The sequence below is a fragment of the Chelonoidis abingdonii genome, chromosome 2 (assembly GCF_003597395.2).
Source record: "Chelonoidis abingdonii isolate Lonesome George chromosome 2, CheloAbing_2.0, whole genome shotgun sequence".
NCBI classification, from domain to species: domain Eukaryota; kingdom Metazoa; phylum Chordata; order Testudines; family Testudinidae; genus Chelonoidis; species Chelonoidis abingdonii.
Window position 1 is genome coordinate 78,633,808 of NC_133770.1, and position 26,690 is coordinate 78,660,497.

Sequence of the window (26,690 nt, forward strand, 5' to 3'; positions counted from 1 at the left end):
GAACTGAAAAGAAATGATATTTGCATCATCTCTATTTTTGATGTTTTTAAATCAGTAACAAAAATGACATAGTCTGTATGTAGCTTGTCTATCAAGGCATAGTGCCAGGACCACAAACAATATGCCATTGAATTCCACTGGTGTTCATTGCAATACGGTGATGACCCTTTTATGTGGCCAAGATACTGGTGGTCAAATGTTTAATTTTTTTCTAAGAGAAATTACCAGACTATAATACATATTTGAGGTACATTTGTATGGCATGCTTCACTGCTGATGTCTTATTCACCTGGAAGTAGCATCCTCTCCAGGATCAAGTAATATAGGATGCACGGTCAGATTACATGGGTTTTCTGTGGCTGTATCCACAGAATTATCTAGTAAGGGTGCAGTCTTACCAAATGGTAGTTTATGCTGGTATTCTGTGCATGTTGGGATTTCTGCTTGAAATTCTCAAAAAGTCAGAGCTTTGCTTAAGTGGTTTACAGTGCATAGGAAGTCGTTGATAGCAATAACCTCTATGCCCTCAGATGATATTTTATTATTTGTGAATTATATGAGATTCAGTCCGTGTTATGTAGCTGTGGAATCCTCATGGTCCTAAAAGACTCAGTTTGGAAGTACCATTATAACCAATTTTTACTATAGAAAGCTCAGTCAGCGCATTTCATTAAACTGTAGTGAGGTGTTTGAGAGCAGCTGTATCAAGTGAATTTCAGAGTTTGCTGAACTGAGTTGTTTTTCTAGCAGATAAATAACTTTGAACATGGCAGTTTTATGTCGTGTGACACATAAGAACTGGACCACCCTAGGGTGAGTTCAGGGAACGATTGCACTCCAAGAGGCACGATCCTTCTCCAAGCTCCTTCATGTTCAGTAGGAATGGACAAGGTGAACCATTCTTTTGAATTTTCCACTAGCCACTGAATGGGGTATATAAGGAGACGGGTAGAAAGAAGGGTCCTTGACCTTGCCACCTTACCAGGAACCTGCCCAGTCTTTCTGTCCTGTCTCTTCCAACAAAACGATAATTTTCTACCATACAGACCTGGTTATCTTCAAGGCCATCTCTCTCCTATTCCATCACCACACTGCTGGTATTGGCAAAAATGCCCCAGTTGACTGACTGTAGGACTGACTTGCTGTGGGGTGACATAGCTTTCTAAGAAGAGGGTTGTTGACTCTGAAATTTGCTTTTTTGGCAGCAAAGAAGTGTCACAATTTTAGTCTTTCTGGCATAATTTTCCATCGTAAACATTTTCCAGGAAAATTAATTCAATTTTTCAGCCAGCTGTAAAGTTTGGTGGTAATTAGTGTATGGAGCAAGACGTAGCTGTTAAACTAACATTTCAGTGACAGCAACTTCACTTGTGCTTGGCAAGTTGTGGTAGGTTGTGAAGTGGTTAATAGAAAATAAATAAATTCTATTCAGAGTATATTGGCCGAACAAATGAGTTTCCTTTGCTTTATTTCTATACTACACATCTGTGCTACTATACCTGGGCAAGGATAATGTCCTTCCTGAGATTCCTTGGCCTTTGTTTAAAACTAAAACTAAAGGAGCTGGAGATCAAAAATGTATGATAGGAGACCTTAAAGTAATTAACTTGCAACAGAAGGTGAGGAATAAAATGATATATTTGAAGGTTTATAAATCCATTCTCATTAATTTTCTTGTAAATTTCACGATCAATGTTACATTTTCATGTTTTTCTGAGGAGAAAAATATGAGCTGATGCCCCATGGCATCTATTCAAGCTTAATTTTAAAACGAGGAATCTTATTATATTACGTATTTGTCCCTGCCAGCAGGTATATGGGATCTTGGGGAGCAATTACCACACAGGTGGGGTGCCAATTTTGTCCCTGCCAGCAGGTATATGGGATCTTGGGGAGCAATTACCACACAGGTGGGGTGCCAATTAATTTCTTTATTAAAGGAAAAAGGAAGTGGTGGGAATTTAACAATAAAATACGAAGGGATGGGATGTATAGGGTGTTTACAATAGACAATGAATGGAGGGGTTCTTATTGAACAAAGTAGGCAGATTCTACGGCGTGAGGCTACAGTAAGTGGGGTTTGCACAATGGATACTACATCAATAACAACTTAACTTTATTAGAACAATTCTAGATACACGTGTGTAAATGTAAAATGTACCAAAGACAAAAAATGCAAAATAAAATGGTAGCTTCTATATAAATGTTTAACAATCCTAAGTAGAATGTATTAATGGTCTTGGCGCCCTATATACAATTAACACAAATGGTATTAATGTAAACAAAGTATATCACAATATGGGAGTAGTGAAATTATGCAATTAGAAATATGACTTAGAATTCTAGTCTGCTGGCAGCGAAGAGTGTGACTAACAGCTGCGGTTAAGACAGAGGAGGGGGTGAGGATGAGGGAGTATATAGAGTGAACTTATAGAGAGATGTGTAGGCCTGAAGCAGCCAGAGGCTCGAGCCTGCAAGTAAGGACAATCGGCTAAGAGAGATTTTAAGCACACGAGGCAGGGACATCGAGCGGGAGGGAAACAGACAAGTTATGACAGGGGAGAACACTAAGGGGTTGGGAAGGCCGTGCAGCACAGAGCAGTAAAGAACGAGAAGCACACGGGGAGGATTGCGCCGGGGAAACAAACAGACAAATTGACAAAAGTAGAAGCAATCAGTTTGGAACGATGAATTCACAGTAGCAAAAACCTATCTAGTCTTAACGACGACTAGGCAAACAACAAATATCAACAATTATAAGCAAAATCTATAATAAGACAACTATAGGAGCACAGCAACCACTAAACAGCGCGGTGAAAGTACAAGCTTTACAATCTAAACGGACAACAAAGACAAGGCATGGTGAACAAAGCTTATAGGAACAACTTATAAACTAAGAAAACGAAAACCTATGGTGCACCTTACCTATGGGAATACAGCAGAGTTGTATTGCCCAGCTGTGGTGCAGCAGTGATACATTGAAGCAGAGAGCCCGATCGCAAGCCCACAGAGCAGACTTTAGCAGCGCACGAACTCTATTTAGCACAAAGTGGCTGAGAGTAGAAGTTTGAAGACAAACAAGTTAGCTAGTCTGGGCTGGGGAGACAGACCGCAGCTAAAAAATAAAATAAAAGTATAGAGAGTTCACGAGGATTCTTACCGCCCCAAAGGAAGCACAAGAAGCAGCGAAACATCTCAACTAGTACTCTTCATATAATCAGTTAGATCATCTCAGGCAATCTGTTCTTTGTGGGTGGATTCAAAAAATGGTATCTCTCTCCCACTTAGCACAAGTGGCCATCCCTTTGAGAAGGGCAATGGCTCTTGGTAAACAACTTTAAGGGGCCCTCCCTTTGAGAAGGGCAGTGGCCCTGGTAAACAACTTAACAGCCAGGGAGGGGAGGCCACAGGAGAACAAAAACAAAATGGAGTATGGGGACAGCTGTAAGAAACAAAATGGAATAGGGGGATAGCTGTAACAGACAATATTCTTTTGGATATTGATACCAAGAGGTAATAATGTATTATTGCAATTATGTGTTGTTACTACTGCCTACCTAAGTATATCTCACAAAAGATTGCAGTCCTGTTCTTCCCAGTATGAAGAATATATGTCATAGGCTCCTGCATGCATAACAACTACTTTCAAATAAAAATTAGAAAATTAGAAATAGAATGTTAAAGAGTAAACAGTGTGTGCTGGTTTGGTGCAGTGGCCTAAAGGATTAAAGCACCTCTGGACCATAATTATTCCTTGGAGACCTTTGCAGAAGGAGCCATGTCCACTGCAAACTGCGACACTGCAACAACTACACTCAGTTCTAAACCTCTCTTGTGTAATAAATTCCATTTCGCTAGCTGTGGGATTTTTATAGGAACTTTTGGTTCAGACAGAACCAGCACACATTGTCTGGGGATATTGTTTAACATTCTATTCCTAGTTTTCTAATTTTTATTTGAAAGTAGTAGCTATGCATGTAGGAGCCTATAACATATATTCTTCATACTGGGAAGAATGAGACTGCAATCTTTTGTGATATATACTGACGTAGGCAGTAGTAACAGCACAAATTACGGTTTATATTTTCAGAGCTCTGTGGAACTAAACTAAATAACTCTTGTAACACCACTTAGGCAGTCTCAAGGAAAATGAGCTGCATACTGTGGACTGTTTCATATTTCATGGACACTAGATTCTACCGAAAACCATCACAGTGGTTTAGTGCAGATCTTATAACACAGAACATACATTTAAGGGAAGGGCCAGATTTTCAGCTGAATTGGTGTAGTTCCAATGAAGTCAATGGAGATTACCAATTTACATCAGCTGATGAGCTGTCCCTCATTAAGAAGATGGTAGAAATTACCTGTTCCAGTTAGATTTGACTTGACCTCTTACCTCTTCAGTGTACCAGGAGTTGGAATTTAATCTACTTACTGTCAAATATTTGTTTTTAACTCATAACATCAAGGGATCCTGACTGCTATTCAAAATTTTTAAAAGAACTAAATTGGGGTAAATGATTAAAATGTTTTGAACACCAGCATCAAAATTCATCATGAATCTCATATGTTTTTACATTTTTATTCCCTCAGGTCACTAATCATACTGACAGTGCTGTTCTTTGGCGGCTGTATTTTTTTCTCTTTTTTTGCTCTCTGTTTTTCACTTCACTTTCCTTGCATTCTTTCTCATGATCTTTCACCATAAGCAAAAAAGTTCCAGTCCTCAGGCCGGAATGACAGTTAAGCAGCTGCTGTCTCAGTTTGCACAATTATAATCCCTTCAGTTCTGGAAGGGGGAGTTACTGCTGTACAGGTTGGCTGACACGCTTCCCCAGAGGCAAAATTCATCACCTCTGAAATCAGCCAGTCACTGAGAGAACTGTGCAGACTCCCTCCTTCTCCCCCATGAGCGGCCATCGTCTACCTTTTAAACATTAACCCTATTGATTTCTATTTCAGCAGAAGCCTAGATATACAACATAACGTACACAGGTCATTAGAGGTTCTTCTTTGTAAGGTGAAATTTGTAAGTCCTGGGGCTTTAAAGCTATTGATATAAAGTCATTTCTTTAGTAGAAAAGTAGCCACTTTGTCATACTGTTTGTCACATTCTTGGAGGATTGGCTGCAGTGCAATTATGGCTTTGTCGACTGCAAATATTTTCCCTGCACTTTATCTAATTTTTGAATGTGGGTTTTACACAGAAAGAAAACAGAAAAGGGGACATTTTGCAACAACACTATTGTCAGTGTAAAATGAAGATGTTTGAGCTTCTCAGTCAGTCGATGTGCCATATGGCTAACGCACCAAAGCCAAAGAGTTTGTCAAAGAACCGGAAAGTACAACCAAACCCAGGAATAGATCTTGCAAGATCCCGGTGGGAAGAGCAATCCACTAACTAGGCTGTGGTTTTAGAACAGAACAGAATGTTTTGATCCACCCTTATTGCTTGACCATATGTGCTAAAGTACAATTGCGTAGTGTTTGTCTTTCTCGCATGAGTGGAGCAGAGAGACCTCCAGTGCTTACTGATAACTAACGTTAGGCTGTGTAGTATCCTTTACATTTAAAGCTCAAATGAAAACTACAGGCAGTTGGATATCAATATGATAGCACTAGGTGGGCTTTTTCAGCTTCCATGCTTATTTTTTCCCAGACTCTCTGTGATGTTCTTGTATTACCAGATTAACAGAGTCTGTTTTTTCAAGGTCACCCCTGATCTAGCTATGAGAGAAGAAATTTTCCAAATTTGAAAATGCAGTGGGGTTTTTTTTGAATATTTCTTTTGGTTTTTCTCCCCAAACCGTGGAAATAGTAGGCTTTTAAACCCCCAAAACAAGTTAATCTCCTGAGAATCACACCTTATCACCTCTCAAATATCTGCAGGAGAGCAGAGGCTTGATGAAGGAAAACTAGACAAGTTAATACTGAAACAATCTCGATGGAGGTATGAGATCCTCCCTCCTACAGGTCTCATCACTGCAATCATAGGACATAATAGCCTCTGTATCATTAGATTTTTGGCATGTCAGATTGCAATGATCTACCACATCAATGTACATTTGAGGAGACATGGTAGTGATGGCTGTTTTTTGACATGCAGCAGCTATTTATAGTATTAATTGGAATTAATGTAGTATAAATTACATGTGTACTACAACCACAATGTATTGTGAATGTGCTTAAAGGATTTTATCCTGTCTTAGAATATGCACCTCTGATTCCATTGACTTCACTTGTCACTTGGGGCATGTATCCTACGATAGCGTCAGGCTTTAAATGAAAAGTCCTTTAAAAAATAAGTGAATATAGGTCACCAAGCTTCAATTTTTCAACCATTTACAATTAGTAAAAGATCCTACTCATCAGTAAAGGTTACACATAGATGGAAGACACCTTATCGGACTATCCAATCTATCTCCCTGCAAATAGAGGAGTGCTCTTTATGGTACGTTTTTGACTGAATGTCCTTTAAGATTAACAGATCAGTGGTCTACAAAACCCTGTTTTACTTCAGTTGAAACCATTTATGAGTGCACAGAAGTGCACACACAGAAAAACCCCATAAAAACACACAATCTTTTTTCTCACTTAAAAACCCCCCAAAAGGTCTACATTTTTTAACTTGCCCTTGGGCTGAGATTTAGTCAAGATTTTAAAGTTCAGAGCAAATTTTTACAATCCTTTTTACTCTACTCTCTTCCAAGCAATGGAAACACTGATCAACCATTTTAGTATTGTAATTCTGGTAGAAGTCAGTGTCATACATTGCTTGAATGAGAGTTGACAGTGCTCTTAGAAATATGACAATACCTCTGCCCTTGATCAGTGCTTGCCATTTGGAAGTTTTCATTTTGGTAATTACATTTTTCCCAGATAGTGGCCGTAGTCATTGATCATACTAATATCATTATAACTGATTCCCCTATAAGTCACCTTTTAAAGACACTTTCCGGATTTCTCTATCTTATTCCTTTGTAGTCACAGGATAAGATTTCAGTATTTTTTGTCTACCTCTCATCTGATTGATTACCAATGCCACATACTTCCCTTTATATGCCCTAGTAATATACACATCACATTCTTTCCCTCAGGGATCTTAATCAGAACAAGTAATGGCCTTTAGCTTTTCTCATTAGCAAAATGGAAAAGCACCATACCCAATCCATTAGAAATACACCATGGTAATAAGAGCTTATAGAAAAATGGCAGCATGCCAGCAGACACAGGATCAGTTTACCTTAAAGGATTTTCAGCAAAAAATGTCACCTTTTCTGTCTGGCAAGCAAACATTTTGAGCCATAACTTACCGCATCTGTCTGTCAACCATTTAGCTGGTATCGCTTAAGTGCTGTGTGGAGAGTTCTGTCAGATAGAGAACATTCATGAGGATGAAATATGGGTATTTGTAAGTGTATTAATGTCTTCCCCATTGTTACTTTGCTCAGTGGTTTTCTGCATTTCAACTTCCTTCACCCGGGATTGGGTTTTTTTCCTCATTTTTCTCAAAAATCGACAACCTGAATAAAACTGCAACAAGAACAGCCATTGTTACCTACTCTTCTTTCAAGCCATTACCTCAGAGCTGCTCCTCTTGTGCTTTCTTATTTTGTTTTGGTTCCTCTCTAAAAGTATTTACAACCAATACACTGGACTTTGAATTTGGAGAGAAGACTGATTAATTTTTTTTAAGACTGTCAATTGTAGTTAACTCACGAGATTAACAAAAAAATTAATCATGATTAAAAAAATTAATCGTGATTAATCGCAGTTTTGATCACACTATTAAAGAATAGAATACCAATTGAAATTTATTAAATATGTTGGATGTTTTTCTACATTTTCATATATATTGTATTCTGTGTTGTAATTGAAATCAAAGTGTATATTCTTTTTTATTATAAATATCTGCACTGTAAAAATAATAAACAAAAGAAATAATGTTTTTCAATTCACCTCATAAAAGTACTTTAGTGCAATCTCTTTGTTGTGAAAGTGCAACTTACAAATGTAGTTTTTTTTGTTACATAACTGCATTCAAAAACAAAACAATGTAAAACTTCAAAGCCAACAAGTCCACTTAGTCCTAATTCTTGTTCAGCCAATCACTAAGACAAACAAGTTTGTTTACATTTACAGGAGATAATTCTGCCCTCTTGTTATTTACAATGTCACTAGAAAATGAGAACAGGTATTTGCATGGCACTTTTGTAGCCGGCATTGCAAGGTATTTACGTGCCAGATATGCTAAACATTCGTATGCCCATTCATGAATGCCCAACATTCTTGCTTCAGCCACCATTCCAGAGGACATGCTTCCATGCTGAAGACGCTCATGAAAAAAATATTGCATTAATTAAATTCGTAACTGAACTCCTTGGGGGAGAAACCTATGTCCCCTGCTCTGTTTTACCTGCATTCTGCCATATATTTCATATTATAGCAGTCTTGGATGATGACCCAGCACATGTTGTTCATTTTAAGAACACTTTCACTGCAAATTTGACAAAATGGAAAGAAGGTACCAATGTGAGATTTCTAAAGATAACTACAGCACTCGACCCAAGGTTTAAGAATCTGAAGTACCTTCCAAAATCTGAGAGGGATGAGGTATGTAGCATGCGTTCAGAAGTCTTAAAAGAGAACACCCCGATGCGGAAACTACAGAACCCAAACCACCAAAAAAGAAAATCAACCTTCTGCTTGTGGCATCTGAACAAGTGTTAGTCTTCACTGCTTTGGATTGTTATTGAGCAGAACCTGTCATCAACACGGACACATGCCTCTTGGAATGAGATGAAGCATGAAGGAACATACAAATCTTTAGTGCATTTGGCACACAAATATCTTGCCATGCTGGCTACAACAGTGCCATGAGAATGCCTGTTTTCACTTTCAGGTGACAGTGTAAACAAGTTTTATCTCTTGCAAATGTAAACAGACTTGTATGTCTGAGCGATTGGCTGAACAAGAAGTAGGACTGAGGGGACTTGCAGGCTCTAAAATTTTGTAATGTTTTATTTTTGAATGCAGGTTTTTTTTGTACTTAATTCTACATTTGTAAGTTCAAATTTTATGATAAAGATATTACACTACAGTTCTTGTATTGGATTAATTGAAAAATACAATTTCTTTTGTTATTTTCAGTGCAAATACTTGTAATCAAAAATAAATATAAAGTGAGCACTGCAAGTGTCAAGGTTTTTTCCCCACTTTGAACTTTAGAGTTCAAGAAGTGGGGACCTGCATGATTACTTTTAAGCTTAATTACTAGCTTAAATTTGGTACGCTGCCACCAGTCAGAAGTCAGTGTCTGGCACACTTTCTGTCCCCAAACCCTCCTGGGGCGAAGAGTACCCAAGCACCCAAACCCTTTCTTGGTCTTTTAAAAAACAAGGAAGAAATTAATCACCCCCTTCTTTTCCCCCAGAACTCTCCTCTCCCCTCCGGTGGTTGCCTTTTGAGAGGCTTACACAATCAAACTCCTTGGATCTTAAACAAAGTGGAATTTAACACATCCCCCCCCCTATCCCACCATCCACTGATGAGTTCGACTCAATCCCTTGGATTCTAAAACAAGATAAAGATTCAACTCAGTTCTTAAAGAAAGTTTTATAAAGAATAAGAAAGGGAAAATGTGATCTCTTAATAGGATGGAAATGCTTTTACAGGTACTTTCAGATTCATATAGACTAGAGGGACTGCCCCCTCCCCGACCCCATCCTTAGATTGACATAGTTGTGTACAGCAACAAGAGGGAAAAATCCTTCCAGCAAAAAGACAATTTACAAGTTAAGAAAACAAAAACATAAATAGTCTGCCTTTGCTGGCTTTTACTTACAATTTTGAACATGAAACGACTGATTCAGAAAGATTGAGAAAGCCGGGTGTACGTTGGATCCCTCTTCAGCCCCAAGAGTGACAACGAAACCAAAACAACAAGCACAAACAAAGATTTTCTCTCCATCAAGAGTTTTGGAAAGTACTTGTCCCCTATTTGGTTCCTCTGGTCGAGGAGCTCAGCCAGGATTTACTGAGCTTTCTTAAACCCCTTACCATGGAACAGAGAGCATTAACCCGTTAACCATTTCGTTTCTATTGACAGCACCACTTTGGTTCTGTATTGTAATTTATAATTTAATTACATTTGAATGAACTGCCTTGAAAACATCCAAATAATATTTAATTAAATGCTATTATGGTTGAGTGAATTTTTAATCACGATTAGTTTTACTCTCTTTGACGCCCCTCCTAATTTTTTTCTATCTGGAATGTGAATTACTTTTCACTCAGCACTGACTTTTATGAAGGTATTGCTTTACATTTGTCATCGTATCCTTCCCAGATCTGAACCTTATGGAGTTCGAACATGAAGATACTAGCATGAATCCTCAAGCTTACAATTAGCCAAGGCAGACTTAAGGTAGACTCTGAATGTGCACTGGCACCACCCAAAATTTTATATAGTGTTTTGACCACTCTGATCTCCCCAACCTTCTCCCTGGGGACCCCAAGAACCCAAATCCCTTGGGTTCTTAACATCAAGGAGAAATTAAACCATTCCCCCCTTCCCTTTCCCCTCCCAGACTTTTCCTCCCTGGCTACCCTGAATGGAGACTACTGATCCACTCTGTTTAATCACACCGAATACAGAGGGAAGCATGTCCCTTCCTTCCACAAAGAGGGTGCAACAGATTCAACGGGAAACATAGAGAAAGATTCCCCTCATCCCCCATACCTCGGCGTCCCCCATCAGTTCTGTATGAGTTTTTAATCCACTCCCACTTGGGGATTTAACAAAGGGAAACAAGGGGAACAAAATCGAATCTAGGTCGCTTAAAAAGAAATCTTTTAATAAAAGAAGGAAAAAGTAAAGATTATCTCTGTAATTTCAAGATGATATAATATTCAGGGTCTATAGCTTACAGGAAACTACGGAGAGAACTTTCTGCCCACCGAGTACCAATAAAAATAAAATATTCCAGCAACTACACATATAAAAGTTAACCAGCTAGATCCCAATTTGCGCAAATAGAGAAAAATCAATCAATAAAAAGATAAACTGCCTGTCTCTACTTTATACATTTGACAGAAACTTAGAGAGGCCTGTAGTATGTCTGGTCTCTCTCAGACCCCCCAAGAGAAGAACACACAACGGACAAAGAACACACACAAAAGCTTCCCTCCACCCAGATTTAAAGTATCTTGTCTCCTGATTGGTCCTCTGGTCAGGTGTTCCAGTTCCCTGCTTGTAACCCTTTACAGGTAAAAGAGACATTAACCCTTAACAATCTGTTTATGACAACATTAAAATGCATACCGTCGATATTTGTGTTACCCAGAATAGCACAGGGAGTTTAGGCATGAATTGGTATAGATTGGTGATTGTATATCATTTGAATGTATATGTGCAGGATCTGTCTCCTTTGGACTTCTACCACAGAAAGAACAGCCTTGGAATGCTGGTGTTCAGCCAACACCAAAGCACATCTATTTCACTGGACCTTTCAAGCATTGTTAATATAATTCCTGGGGAAATAAGTACTGCACACACCCATAAAGCTATATTAAATAAGGCATTATGGAGAAAGGTTATTTGTTTTTTTTTGAAAAATGTTCTTGTTCTCTAGACCTTAACTACCTACCAGTATTAAGAGGTATTCAGTGCTAAAGTCAGCATGAAAGATCACTCCTCTCACATTTCATCAGCACTAGCTGCTTATCACATTTTCCCAGCAGAATGAGACATCTTACCACAATGCACAGAATGCATGAGCTGCTTGCCTGATTAGCATGTAATACACAGGACATGTAGTGCTCAAAATGGGATGGACACAGTAGAGAAACCCTTGTAAAATTGCAGTATAAATCTGAGCAGGGGAATAGAGCACAATGATAATATGGTAAAGGAGAAAGGAATATGGCACAAGAGGGATAATCCAAACCCTTGAAATAATAATAGTCTGTTTGCTTCATTCTCTTGCATCTTCTTTTTTTCTCCTAGTTCAAGGGAAAGTGTAAAAACTATTTAATTTCTGAAGTGTCCAGTGTTTTGTTTCTGCTGCTAAAACATGCAGAGGCTCAATCCTGTAACCCTCTGTTCACTTTGAGCACTGAATACCTGTCTATATAGAATAGCAGATCAGTGTTGACTTGTGAACTGACAGTACAGTAAAATCCACTTAATCAGCACCCTGAAAAACTGTATTTCCACTTCATTGTAAGATTGCCATGGAATAGATTCAGTGTGACTCATTTCAGTAACCCCTTGTGATGGCATGGACTAGGTCCTGTGGGAGGCTTGCGATCCTGCCACACCCCAGCCCAGATAGGAGGCAGAAGAGAAGTCCTCCAAGTGCCCTAGTGTGGCTGCAGGGAGCAGCCAGTTAGGGTCCAGGGGGGTCACGTAAAAAGCTGCAGAGCCAGAGAAAGTCAGTTGAGCTGCCTTTGAGCTGGAGGAGAGAGTGCTGTGTGTCCTGGCTGACTGAAAGCAGCAGGACCACAGACAGATCAGTCTTCTGGCAGGGACTGGGAGAGCAAAGAAGGCGTGCCTGGCTGTCTGCTGGGAATGAACCCAGAGAGGGCTTCAGAAAAACAGAGTCTCCAGGGAGGAATCCCTGTGGGTATGGCCCATACGAGGGCTGAGACAAGTTAAAGACTGTATATATTGGAAGGGATTTGTTCTGTTTCACATAGAGACAGTGACTTGGCTGAGTCACTGGAAACCTGCCTGAGAAACCACCAATGGGGATCACCATAAACTGAAGAACTGCAGACACACCCAACCAGAAGGGGGCACTTGTGAGTGGTGGGTGCCATGCCGTTACACCCCTTCACAATGGATAAATAGCACACTTAGGGCCAAATCCTGTAGTTTTCTTAATCAGTCCTTACCAGGGACACCTCCAGCTTTTTTCCTCTCCAAGTGGCGAAGCGGAAAAAAAAAAAGTTCAAGCCGATGGTGGCACTTTGGCGGCAGCTCAATCACACTGCTTCATTTGACAGCGGGTCCTTCACTCCCTTTCTTTCTCTTTGGCAGCAGCTCAAAGAGGAAGAGAGGGACTGGGGGACCTGCAGCCGTAGACCCGGATGTGCCACCCCTTTCCCTCAGTAGGTACTGAGTATGGACTGCAAGATTTTAAAGTACACAGGCGGAAAAAAAATCTCACAAAAATGCTGTCCCCGCCCTTACTCGCACACACAGACTTACCTAATGATCATGTAAATTTATGAAGGATGTTAACTGAACTGATTTCTATTCCCATAGAAAATAACATTTTGTAGTGTAAAACTATAATTCTTTACTTTTAATGGCAGTTTCATTTTCCACTGAAGGTAATGTTAGCCTCACTCTGTGATCATATATTAATGTAACTGATGGATCTGACTAAAGCGTTATACATGCAAGATTCCTTTATAAGGCTCTTTTTAATGTGGTAACCCAGCAAAAAGCCTTAAAACTGCCTTTTTTTATAGAAAGCTTTCATTACGACTTACAGAAATATTTGGATTCTAGGAATCTTGTAGGGACAAAGGACTGAGCAATACTGTGTTTCAACTCTGGTATGGGCTTCACAGGGGTACTCCTGGTTGTTTATGCCAGTGGCTCACTACATCATATCTCTCATCTGTGTATCATTTCCATGCAGGTGATTGTAAAATTCTTTCTGCTTCAGTGAAATTATAAATGCTAATACTTACATGATCTTTACTATGTTTCTGGCTTTTCTTCTCTGTGCATCTAGTTATCAGCTTTTAATTACATTGCTACATCTCTATCAGTATTAGGCCCTAGAGCTGTCCATACTCAAGGATATTGTTAAAACAGAAATGAAAAAGTGTGTGATACAGGAGTAGTCATTATGTAACAACTCTGACTGTTTCTTTCACATTGTCTTTACAATAAATTAATCAATACTGCTTCGAAACTCACTTACTGAGAGTAGAGTAGTTTACATCTTTCAAGACAACATTTTTGAGGCGAGCCTCCGTGAGACACATTCATCAACTATTAGCATTGAGAATGCACTGTATGGCTTGTCCAAAAAGATCAGTAATATGCTACAGAAATAATGAGGCAATTCAAACCTGCCATGTCAGAAAACCCAGGTTTGGTTATTTCCTGTGAAACACTTTTGATGAACACTTAACTTGAAAATATCATAAAAGTCTTGGCTTCCGTCCTCAGGGATTAATAGAATGGATTGTAGTTATATAGAAATTGACGGGAATGATTGTATGTAAATGTCCAGGAAAAGGGAGTGCAGAGAGAGTTTTGTGACAAAAGAAACCATCTTGGAGGCTATTCAGGTGCATCGTTTCTTCATTCTCTTCAGTACACCAGGTCTGAAGCAAAAATCTAAGGGATGACAGAAGTTCAGTGATAACCAAGCCTCACTGAGCAAGTCAAATGTATCTTAGGGCTTGTCTATGTGGCAAGTTTCTGTGTGTCAGCCAAAGTGAGAATCTACAGCTCAGCAGCTTGCTGCGCAGAAACTTCCCATGTAAACATTGCTACAGACCATACTTATGTGTTTGAAAACTGATCCATCAAACTTCTAAGACAATTTGATTGTGCAAAAAGGCAGTTTTCACATCCTGAAACTATTCACGTGTGCATCACAGCAGTGGAGAATCAGTCTCCATATCTACACAGTCACCTAGGCTCACTACCCAGAATGGAGATTGTGACACAGGAGGGAATGTTACAATAGATACATTGAAAGTATAAGCCAACATTTTCAAACTTGGAAGCCCCTTGTAAGTTCCCATAGCCATATGTAGGCTCCTAAATATAATATGAATGATGATGACTTCATAAGTATGAATGGTTCCTATGAAATGTCTTGATTGGATATAAAGAAACAGGATATTTTTCCACAACACTGGTGGATTTTCCTGGATGTTTTTTCCTCTGTGTATGTGTGTATGTTAATTGATATGTGCTCTGAAAAGGATTTTGAATGTTCAAATCTTCTTTTTTCCATCCTTTCAATTCCTAAAAGTGGTGTGACAGACCCAGACCAGTGGGTTACAGGAGTCTGGTAGAGGGCAAGTATACTGGTCACTGGGTGAGTAGTTTTCTGTTCCCTGAGTGACCAGAGCAGGGGCTGCACTAGAGTAGTCAGGAACTTGCTAGAACCAATTAAGGCAGACAGGTTGATTAGATCACCTGCAGCCAATCAAGGCAGGCTAATCAGGGCACCTGGGTTTAAAAAGGAGCTCACTCCAGTCAGTGGGGAGGAGCCAAGTGCGTGTGAGGAGCTGGGAGCAAGAGGCACAAGGAGCTGAGAGTGAGAGGGTGTGCTGCTGGAGAGTGAGAGTCGTCCTCGCTTGCTGTGCTGGAGGTGCGCCTGGAGACTAAGTCCGGCGAATGGCGTTTGATAGTACAAGTTTATCAGAGACACCGAGGAAAGGTTCCATCCTGTGGTGAAGGATAAAGAAGGTGTTTGCTGGAGGAGGCCATGGGGAAAAAATAGCCCAGGAGAAGGTGTTTGGAGGAGGCCATAGGGAAGTAGCCCAGGGAGTTGTAGCTGTCATGCAGCTGTTACAAAAGGCACTATAGACAGCTGCAATCCACAGGGCCCTGGGCTGGAACCCGGAGTAGAAGGCGGGCCTGGATTCCCCCCAAACCTCCCAACTCCTGATCAGACACAGGAGGAATTGATCCAGACTGTGGGGAAGATCACTGAGGTGAGCAAATCTGCCAATAAGTGCAGGACCCAGCAAGGTAGAGGAGGAACTTTGTCACAACTGGTGTCAGGAGTGAGGTTGGGAGTTCAAAGCGCAGCAGAAGAAGGGTGCTTTAAAAAAATAAATAAAAAGGTAGAGGGTTTATTTTTTTTTCACCACAATGGATGACTTAGTACGGGCATTGATACAAGCTACGGCGGTCCAGCAGGAGGCTACCCGTGTCCAGGCAACTGCCCAACAGGAGGCAGTGCGGCTGCAGCAAGAGACTAATCGCCTGCCGATGGACCAGGCTTCTCAAGACCAGGCTTTGTTGCGGGAACTGGTGAGCGAGGTAAAGACCCTTACAGAGCTGAACCGCGGTCATGATGGGACGCAGATCATACGGGCCAGCCATTGGTTGCAGTAAATGACGTGGGAGGATGATGTAGAGACATGCCTTCTGGCCTACAGGAGGCCTGGCCTCGAGATTGATGTTCTGGCATCCTTGCCCCATTCCTGTATGGGGAGACCCAGAAGGCTTACTATGATCTGCCTGAAGAGGCTGCAGCAGACCACTCCCAGCTGAAAGCAGAGATCCTGGCCAGATCTGGTAACGACCGCAGTGCGGGCCCAACAGTATCACGAGTGGAGGTACCAGGAAAACAAAAGCCCACGGTCCCAATTGTATGACCTCATCCATCTCGCATGAAAACGGTTGCGAACGGAGTCCCGGAGTCCAGAAGAGGTACTAGAGGTTCTGGTCATCGACCGATACATGAGGGGACTACCGCCAGACCTCTGTGCCTGAGTAAGCCAGAACGAACCCTCCACCTATGATGAGGTTGTTGCACTGGTAGAGAGGCGAAGGACGGCGAAGGAGCTGACCTGACAAGTTAAGGAAGAGGCACCCCGGGTTAAACTAGCAGCACCAAGCCCTAGAGCTCGGGTGACTGGGTCACCAGGAGGGCCAGGTGGAAAAAGAGAGGGGCTGAAGGCCCACCAGAGGCCACAAAAAGTCGGAGCACAGAGAGAGAAGAGGATCATGATGTTAGATTGCCCAAACCAAGAGACTGGGAAATGTCTAGGGCTCCATACAGATGTTATGCCTGTGGGGAGTAGGGACATATAGCTGCACAGTGTCCCAATGCTGAGGTGCCGATGCAGTGTAACCTGGGGACCTGGGCAGACCCATGCTCCCTAATCCACCTTGTGCGGGTCTCACTAACCCCACATATGTACACCAGACCAGTGAAACTAAATGGGGTGGAAACCACAGCACTCGTCGATTTGGGGAGTGCTATCACGCTTGTCTTGGGGAAGCTTGTGAAGTGTAGTCAGCTGCTGCGGGCTTAGCGTACGGGGATAACATGCGTGCATGGAACAGTTGGTTATTACCCCACCATCCCAGTAAAACTCGAGATTCAGGGGAACACTACTGAGATAGCAGCAGGTGTAGTCCCTAAACTCCCATACCTGGTGCTCATAGGGAAGGACTTCCAAGGGTTTGGAAACTTACTCCCAGTAGGAGGATTGGAGGAAAAGGGGAACCCTGAAGTTAGTGAGGCCTTCACAGTAGACTGTCAACCGCTTGTCTTCTCTGAAATATCCCCAGATTTATTGTCCATTCCCGGACATGGTAGAAAGTCGAAAAGAGAAAGGAGGGCAGCTAAAGCCTTGGGAACCTGAATACTGGCTCAAAGCCAGCGGGTCGCTCTTGTAGGTAGGCGGACCCGAGCAGCTGAAAAGGAGGCCACCCAGGAGGGAGAAGCACCTGAGTCTGACCCCCACCCTAACGCTTCTGAACCAGTAGAGGCAACAGAGACTGGGCCCCTAGATCTTGGGCAGATTAGCCCCGGGACAGGAAATTTTGGTTACGGGACCAGGCCAAAGACCCAAATGGTACACAACATTAGAAGGAGGTGTACTGAAATCGATGGGATGTCCCATGGGAGGAAACCCAGGGACCAGGACCCTACTTCATAATGAAGAGAATCTCTTATATACCGGGTTGCACCAGTACTGGGGCAGAAGTGTACAGCAGTTCCTAGTACTTCAAAAACACCAGAACGCTGTATTAAGTCTTGCTCATAGTCATCTCTTTGGGGGGGCATTTGAGGGTAGAGAAGACCCTGGCACGAGTTCCTACGATGTTCTTCTGGCCTGGAGTTACATGAAGAAGTTCGGCGGGACCGGCTACCGTGCGTTCCTGTCGTCGTGCTGCCACCCTCGCTCCCCCGTCCACCTGAGGGCACCTTTAGTACCCCTTCCCATCACAGAAGTCCCCTTTGAGCGAATAGCATGGATCCTAGTGGGACCCTGGAGAAGACAGCTCGGGGCCACAATATATACTTGTTGTTTTTGACTATGCTACTCCGCTACCCAGAAGCCGTTCCCCTGTGGAACACAGCCTCTAAATGATAGCCAAAGAGTTCTGAGGGATCTTTGCCCAGTGGAAGACTCCAAAGGGATATATTAACAGACCAAGGAACCCCATTTATGTCAGATAATGAAGGACCTCTGTACGCTGCTTCATTATACATACCCTGAGACTTCAGTCTACCTCCACAGACTGATAGGTTGGTAGAAAGTTTTAACCGAACCCTCAAGGCTATGATATGAAGGTGGTAGTCGGGGCCGGAAGGATTGGGACATCCTACTGCCCTATCTCATGTTCGCTATCCGGAAGGTACCGTCAGGCCTCAACTGGGTTTTCCCCCTTCGAGTTATTATACGAGCGTCACCCCTGTGGCATACTAGTATTGCCAAGAGATCTGGGAAGGGAACCAATGAGGGGAGGAATATAATAGAACATGTAATACAGATGCAGAGACCAGATAGCCCGTGTCACCCCTATTATGGAACATTTGTGAAAGGCACAGGAGGCCAGAGAACCCATACATATCGCCAGGCAAAAGTCAACAGTTTCCAACCAGAGGATCGGGTGATGTTGGTACCTACGGCAGAAATCAAGCTTCTGGCCCATGGCAAGACTCTATGAGGTGGTTGAACCCGTGGGGAAGTAACCTACAAGGTGCAGCAGCCAGGACGCTGAAAAACAAGAACAGATTTATCACATCAACCTTCTAAAACCCCTGGCATGCACCAAGAGGCGTGGATAACTGTCCATAAAACACTAACCCGCGGAAAACAAGCCTTCCAAACAGGTGAGAGTGTCTCCCGATTTAACACCAGACCAGAAAAATGAGGAGGCTGAGATGATTCTTCCAGAACAAGATAGTGTTCTCGACAAAACCAGATCGAACAACCGAGACATATCACACAATCGTCACGAACCCTGGGGCCAGACAAACAATGAGGCCCTATCGGGTGCCAGTGGCCAAAAGGGAGGAATAAAAACAGAAGTAAAAAAAAATCAGGGCACCTGGGTTTAAAAAAGGGCTCACTCCAGTCAGGTGGGAGGAGCCAAAGGAGAGAAGTGCACGTGAGAGTGGAGCAAGAGGCACAAGGAGGAGAGATGAGAGGTGTGCTGCTGCGAGACTAAGGGTACAAGCGTTACAGACACCAGGAAGGAAGGTCCTGTGGTGAGGATAAAGAAGGGTGTTTGGATGGCAGGCCATAGGGAAGTAGCCCAGGAGTTGTAGCTGTCATGCAGTCTGTTACAAAAGGCACTATAGAACAGCTGCAGATCCACAGGGCCTCGGGCTAGAACCCAGAGTAGAGGGCGGGCCCGGGGTTCCCCCCAAAAACCTCCCAACTCCTGATCAGACACAGGAGGAGTTGATCCAGACTGTGGGGAAGATCACTGAGGTGAGCAAATCTGCCAATAAGCACAGGATCCACCAAGGTAGAGGAGGAACTTTGTCACAGTGGCGAGAATGTGTGTCAATTTTTATGTGGCGTATCAGTTTCTAGAGACATTCCTGGGTGCCATTTACATTTACTGCAGTTTTTACAAATGCTGTGCTTCATATGCAAGTGAATGTGTTGTTCATGGCTATATGTGGCAATCTGGCTGAATTCACTTCTACTTGGATTAAATATCCTTTATCTGAAAAGTCCTGCTCGCTCTGCTTTAGTAGCAGGCCTGAGCTTGGGAAATTAAAAAGGTTTATTATATAAGGGACTTCTTAGCTCATTTGTGCTATTCTTCTAACACTTTTTCATTGCTCTGTTTTCCAAAAGTAAAGATTTATGAAGGATACTTAGAGCTCATGAAGAGAAAAGGAGATTAGTTTGGAACTAGAGTTGCTGAAGTATTCTTCTCTCTACCTTCATCTAACTTGCTCAGAGAATTCAGTAATATCTCATTAGGAAGGTTGAAAGGGAAGTGATAGTTGGTGTTTGTAAATCCCCTTGTGTTAAGGAGCACCAGGGGAGGGGGATGAAATCTAAAGATTTCTAGTTTCTTCTTGAACGATGAATGAGATAGCCCAGTGACCGAGATCTGTGGAATGAAGGGTGCTATTCTTGGCTGCCCTGTGGTAATTTTATGTCACAAAATCATATTGTATTTAAGACCACTATAACTGTGGAGAAAAATATTGAAATACGGCTATATGCAAAAATCATAACTTTTGTTTCTCACATATTTTTAATAGGGAATTATAAAATTATCACTAAAACTCATAGAAAAATTACAGAGTCCCCAGCTCCATAGAGCTTCTAGAGTTGAGCCCCAAAATCAGAAAGTCTCTGTATGTTATGTCAGAAGCTATGGTTGCTGGAGCTGTATTCCATTGAACTACAACTCCATCTTGCCAGAATTATAGACTGGAATAACACAGTGGGGCAATACTTGAATCCATCAGGGAACTGGGAATCCCAAATGAGAAGGTAGAACCCAGGGGCAGAATGTCCTGAAGAGAAGGCATTTTATTCTATGTTTTGTTAAAGCCTGAACCAGCAAGATTCACAAGATTCAGGGAATCTGTTGTTTTTCCACCATGCCAGGGAGGGAATTCTAAGTCAAGAAGGCTATTTTTCCCAGAGGGAGAAATTTATGGTTAAAATATATCCAGCAACAGTGTGACTTTCATCAGTTTCTCCAGCGATACAAATGTTTTCATGTAGCTATATCGCTGATGCAGTGTCTAGACTTCTTGGATCGTAAGCAAGAGTTGGCATTAATTCAGTGAATCCTAAAATGCTAACTATTATCCGTGTACTCCAGCACACATAAGATGTGGATTGCATCACGGCACAGATAATTACTAAGAGTGAAACTGTGGGACCCTTGCTCACATGAGTCACACTGGTTAGCATTTATTCACACAAGTGGTCCCATTTAAGTGTACTTCAGTAGAACTGTTCTCATGTAAGTGCTCAACAGAATGAGAATAGGTTCCTCCATTTGTTTCTGAGTTCAGCTGAAAAGTATCTGAGTACTGTGGTGAGCATGTAAATTGTTACAGTGAGAGAAAAGATGGTCACAGGATTCACTGTATTTTTTCGATCCTTAAATAATTGTAAAACAGACCCACAGCTATGAAAGAACCAAGGTGGGTTTTCACACTTCTTTTTCTATCTAAAGGCCACATGAATAAGTACTACCTCATACTCATGTTAGGTAGTACTTATTCATGTGAGTAGTCCCATTGACCATAGTAGGACAACTCAGATGAACAAATATTACTCAGTATGAATAAAAGTTTCAGAGTCTATATCTAGCATATAATTAAACAGATATTAATTGGTATTTTCCAGTTGTGATGTCTGAACCAGGCAAATATGATCAGTATTGTTATGTCATCCATCCCTATTCAGCTTTCATGATGTAGTACATCCTGAGACTTATTGTGGTCATGAGCGTTAACTCTTCATGCCCAAGAGGCTTCTTCTATTTGCAGTATACTATCTTAAAATAAGAAACAGCTAGACCTACAAACATTCTGAACAAATCAATAGATAACAGTCTTAAAGGTCGTAAAACTATGTGGTGTAAAAGGTATCTATTTCTTTACATTTTGTTAGACTTCTGTGACTTTTTGTCCTCTATACTTTGTGTCCTCAGATAGACAGAAACAAAAACACTAGAAGAGAGAGTGAGATGAATCAATAAAAGCTAAATTGGTGTCCGTAATAAGCAAGACTTGAAATTAAGCAGTCAGACATCCTAAGATGTGCATTGCACTAGAATATTGCACACTGTGAGCACAAACCAAAGGTGCTTTAGGTACAGTATGTGAAAACAATAGCAGTTTAAAGGGAAATCAGAAGCATCAGCACTGCCAATGCTGTTTCTTTTTCTTGGTGGAAATTGTCAATCTTTAAAGTGTAGTTATAGTCAGAAAAATGATTGTGCCAAACAGACACTATTGTTCCCAGTGTCTTAGAATTGCTATTTATTTTGCTGTCAAAAAGCCAATACAGTGTGGGAGAGTGAGTGATAGCCATTCTGCTCCATATGCACAAGTCATAATAGACTAACTACATTCCAATTGCAGAATCTCCATCTCTGATGATGGCATGTGAGAAAAAAAGGAGCACCGTTCAATTCCAGATCCCATTTGGCAGCAATGAAACTTCATTTTCCTTTTAGTTAAGTCGTCTGTTTACTTGTAAGCTGAGCAAATGTGTGTGTGTATCTCACACTTACATCCCACTCCCTGCAGTAAAATATGTGAGAGTGGCCTTAAGTAAAGGAAATCTCTGGGTGGATCTCCTAGCAGAGGTTTCCCCCACATCAGAGCATAATTTGGGAATAGGAATCCAGTGCATCTTCGAAGACAACATATTGGAGGGTCCTCCAGACAAGTGTGAGATTGGGCATACTCTGTGATTTTTGTCAAAGTACACAGATAGGACTGGTAAGAACAACGTCTAGATCTGACAACTCAATACTCATATGACATTTAAGCATTTGAACAATCTGTTGCATTCAGCCAAGAACTGCTTAAGCAATACTGTGCATAATTTCCTGGGACCCAGGGGAAACCAGCTACATTGAGGCCCTGTGACTCTGATATAGCTCTGGTCTCTAGAAACCCAGTGGAGCTGGACCACTATGGGGGTTCCCTTGAGCCACGGCTACCTCCAGGAACAGAATCCTTACCATACATGCAGAATGCAGAATCCTTACCATACATGAATTTCAGCAGAGAAGATAATACAGTTTCCATTTTTCTTCAGAATTTCTGTGAGGCTGGAGGGAAGGAAGTTTTGTACTCCACCTCTCCTCACTCCCCAAGGTAGCTAGCACTAGTCTGAGCCCACCTGTTACCCCACTACACTCTGTAAGGTTCAGGGAAAGAAGCAGATGATGTGTCAGAGAGAGCTGAGGCCCCATCCCAATACAGGAAGAGATCAGTCCATCCCCTAGTATGGAAATTACTGAGACAAAGTCAACATGAAATCTCCTCAGTGCCATTTTACAGTCACTTTCAAAGATGAACCAACTGTAAAGCATAGATGACAAGAAATTAAAGTGGTTGGGATTATCTAGTTTACAAAGGAGAGAAATCAGGGTGGCCTTGATTGCGGTAACCCCAAGGATGGTGGGCATAGAAAAAATTGATCAGTTTCTCTTTTTGACCTTTCCCCATATACTATTAGAAAAACAGTCACTCAGTCCTTACTTTCATCTCCAGTCTGGAAAACAGATCCACCAGTGTGGACCCTAACACCTCCACAGAGTCCTATGGAAAGCAGTTGGACTGCGCATGGGCATTAAGGGGTCCACATGGGATCCTTGATGAGAGAAAGTATGGTCCTGTGGTTCTGGTACTAACCTGGGTCTCAGGAGACTCAAGTTTATTTCTGTTCTCTGGCACAAATTTAGTGTATGTCTGTTCCCCATCTGTAAAATGGGGTTAATGACACTTCCCCACCTCACAGGGCTATTGTGAGGACATATAGATTAAAGATTATGAGGTGCTCAGATACTCTGGCAAGGGGTGCCATGTAAGTAACTGAGATAGCTGATGGTTCTGGTGAATGTGTGTGGTGATGGGCTAATAGATGAGCAGCAATCGAAGAGTCAGAGTACACGGAGCAGCAATGTGCACTATGGGGCTGTGATGAAGACCTTGCTGGTGCGCACTAAATGTCCCCTGCTGTGCTTTAATTTAGTACCATTTAAAACAGTACTATGTTAAAGCACGTTAGGGAACTATTAGTATAAGCCAGCAGGATCTTTATGGGCCAGTTAATGAGCAACACGTTAGTGCACTTTAGAAACTGCACCCCTGGAAAGTACATTACCTCCACCGTGCAGACACGCCCTGATATATATTGGTGCATCTGTTTGCAGGATTGGCACTTACGGGGGCAGATTTTCTGCCAGTATAGCTCCATTTCTGTCAGAGGAGTTAAATCATTAGTGAATTTCCCTTTTATCCATTGAATTCAAAGCACTTAAAAAAGAAAAGTAGGTTTTACAGAAGGAGAAAATGATACATGGAGGGACAAAGGAACTTACCTAAGATCACTCAGTGAGTGAGTGGCAGAACTAGGATTCTCTTGTACTCCAAAGGGCAGTGCCTTTAGAACTAATAAAAGTAAATATTTCATGCACAGCTCCTATACTTGTCCTGTGGAACTCACCGCTGAAGGATATTGAAACAAATAAAGTGGCCTGATTTTAAAAGTGGTTTAATAATTTTGTGGGGTCTCATAAGACTTTATTTAGTTATGTGTTTATTTGTGTGCAAACTAAGATGACGATAGGGATAATCACATCTAGTGATTCAGAGCACATATGCTGATTTTTCCACTGGGTTCCAGGAAGAACTTAAAAGAAAACAACATTGCCTAGAACTGCTTTTTTTTCTCTTCTTTATATAGATGTTTTTAATTTAAGAATAATTTGCTTCAGAGAAACAAACTTCAATGAGAATTTAAAACAGGCTTTGTGGAACAATGAGAGTGAGCACTTCAAGTAAAAGCTAACAATTAATTTGGAAGAATACCGTCTAGCATACAGGATGGCACCAGATGACAGCAGCGTTACAAAGCAGACTGAATGAAATAGAACCTGAATGGACTCTCACTCTTATAATATTCTCATCCGTGACTAATGTTAATGGCCAGAGAATAGCCCTACTATATGCTGCAGTACAACAGGGATATTTGGCTTAAATGTCATTGGCTGATCAACACTGACCAAGAAAACACTGAACTCCTCAATCTGTAATAATTATCTTTTTGAAGAGAAACAAAAACGGTATCATCAGGAAGTTGTGGCTGGAGGCAGACATAATATGGATGGGTGACACTCCTGTCTCTTTGGCCATATTCAAGGAAGATGCAGTGAATTTCAACAACATCATTATAATTACTTACAAATATATAATATGGTGCCACTAATGTGAGCCTAAATCCTGCACTTCTTACTCACTGTTTTTATATAGGCAAAACTTCCACTGAAGTCAGTCGCACTTTTACCTAAGCAAGGACTGTGGAATTTTGCCCTCAGTATTCTTGTCTATGCCATTTCTGCACCCCAAACATTTCTTGGGCAGTGCATCGGTTACACCCCTCTTTGCATTTGTATAATGCAGTTTTGCTGTGGACGTTTCAAACAACACAGTTAATTTAAAGGTCAGCTGAGAAAGCATTTGAAATGTATATTTCACAATAATAGTGGAAAAAATCCTGCAAGCACCTCCTAATTCAGCCAGAAAACTCAAGCGATGTTTAACTCATTTTAAAATTCATCAAATACATCCTGGGTAGGTTCAGATCTCGGTGCGTCTTTGAAGACAACATGTTGGAGATGCCTTCCAGACAATTATGAGATTGGGCATACTCTGTGATTTTTGTCAAAGTACACAGATAGGACTGGTAAGAACAATGTCTAGATCTGACAACTCAGTACTTATACGACATTAAAGCATTTGAACAATCTGTTGCATTCAGCCAAGAACTGTTTAAGCAATACTGTGCATGAAGAGAATAATGCTATACCAATGGTGAAATTCGCATCCACTCATAATTAAGGACTGGTTTCCTGTAGTGCTTGGGCGAGAGAATATCTTAGAAGAAGCTAGTACTGTTTGTTGACAGAATAATAATTTGGCAAAGTTTTGTGATATTTAAAAAGGCTTCAAAAATATTAAAAAGAATTCATAAGTAGAAGGAAATTCAGTTAGTGCCCCTAAGTACAAAAAGCAGAAACTCTCAGATATCTGTTCTTGCCTGATCTTCATATCCCCACAGACGTGATTGTTCCCATGTTCAGGGTTAGAGTAGTGTGGAAGAAGTACACTAATTTCAGCCCGAAGTTTGTTATTTTTCTAGGTATCATTTAAAAATGTGAATTCCAAGAGCTTTCTTAGACTTTTCTACGTAATCACTGTGTGCATGATGTTATTGTGTCTCCTTGGTATTTTTTTCAGATGTAGAAATAGAACTCTCTCCAGTTATAAAGCATATGACAAAATAATAAAATCTAAACCCATCAGCACTGTATACTATGATCTCTTGGTGTTGCTTTCAGTCATATGTGCCATCACTAAGCAGGTCAGGATGTATGATTTTAATGGCCAATTCCTCCCATTAAGTAAAATTATTAGCAAAAAATAATGGTGTGGTGTACCAATACATTCTGTACTGTAACCAAATCTATATAATGCTTCTAATACAGTCTTCTGTAGTTGCATTGTGGCTTTCTATTTCTAATATACATGTGCCTTTGACTTATTCTAGTATATGACTGCTGCTGCACCTATGCAAGGGACCTACATTCCCCAGTACACTCCTGTGCCTGCAACAGCTGTCCCCATTGAAGTAAGTTTACCTCCATTCATGCAAGTAGGGTGAAGGGGTGACAAATCACAAACCTATTCGTCATTGAACCTGTTGTATATCAAGAAGGGTCAAATGTTGCTTTACCAAAACAGACCTTACGCTGCTCTTAGATTTGCGATTGCACTTCAAATTGCTTTTTTTTTCTTTTTTTTTTTTTTTTGAAGATCTGCAAATGCTCTTGTTTTTGCATTTGTTTTGCTGTGCATAGGAAATGGAATAAACCATTCTTGATGTTTCATGTATTTGGGAGGGAGATGGGAAAATGCAGGAAAACAAAACCAACCAGCAAACCACAAACCCAAAGA

At 41.2% G+C, this 26,690-nt stretch overlaps 1 protein-coding gene across 7 annotated transcripts in view; it reads left to right on the forward strand.

The window, feature by feature from the left end:
• The window catches only part of RBMS3 (RNA binding motif single stranded interacting protein 3), a 1,007,942-nt gene that overhangs the window by 969,360 nt on the left and 11,892 nt on the right, over window positions 1-26,690 (forward strand). For all 7 annotated transcript variants that reach the window (XM_032790015.2, XM_075062478.1, XM_075062476.1 and 4 more), the window contains one exon: window positions 26,284-26,364. In XM_032790015.2, coding sequence (XP_032645906.2) covers window positions 26,284-26,364 — 81 coding nt within the window. The remainder of the gene's footprint in view (window positions 1-26,283; window positions 26,365-26,690) is intronic.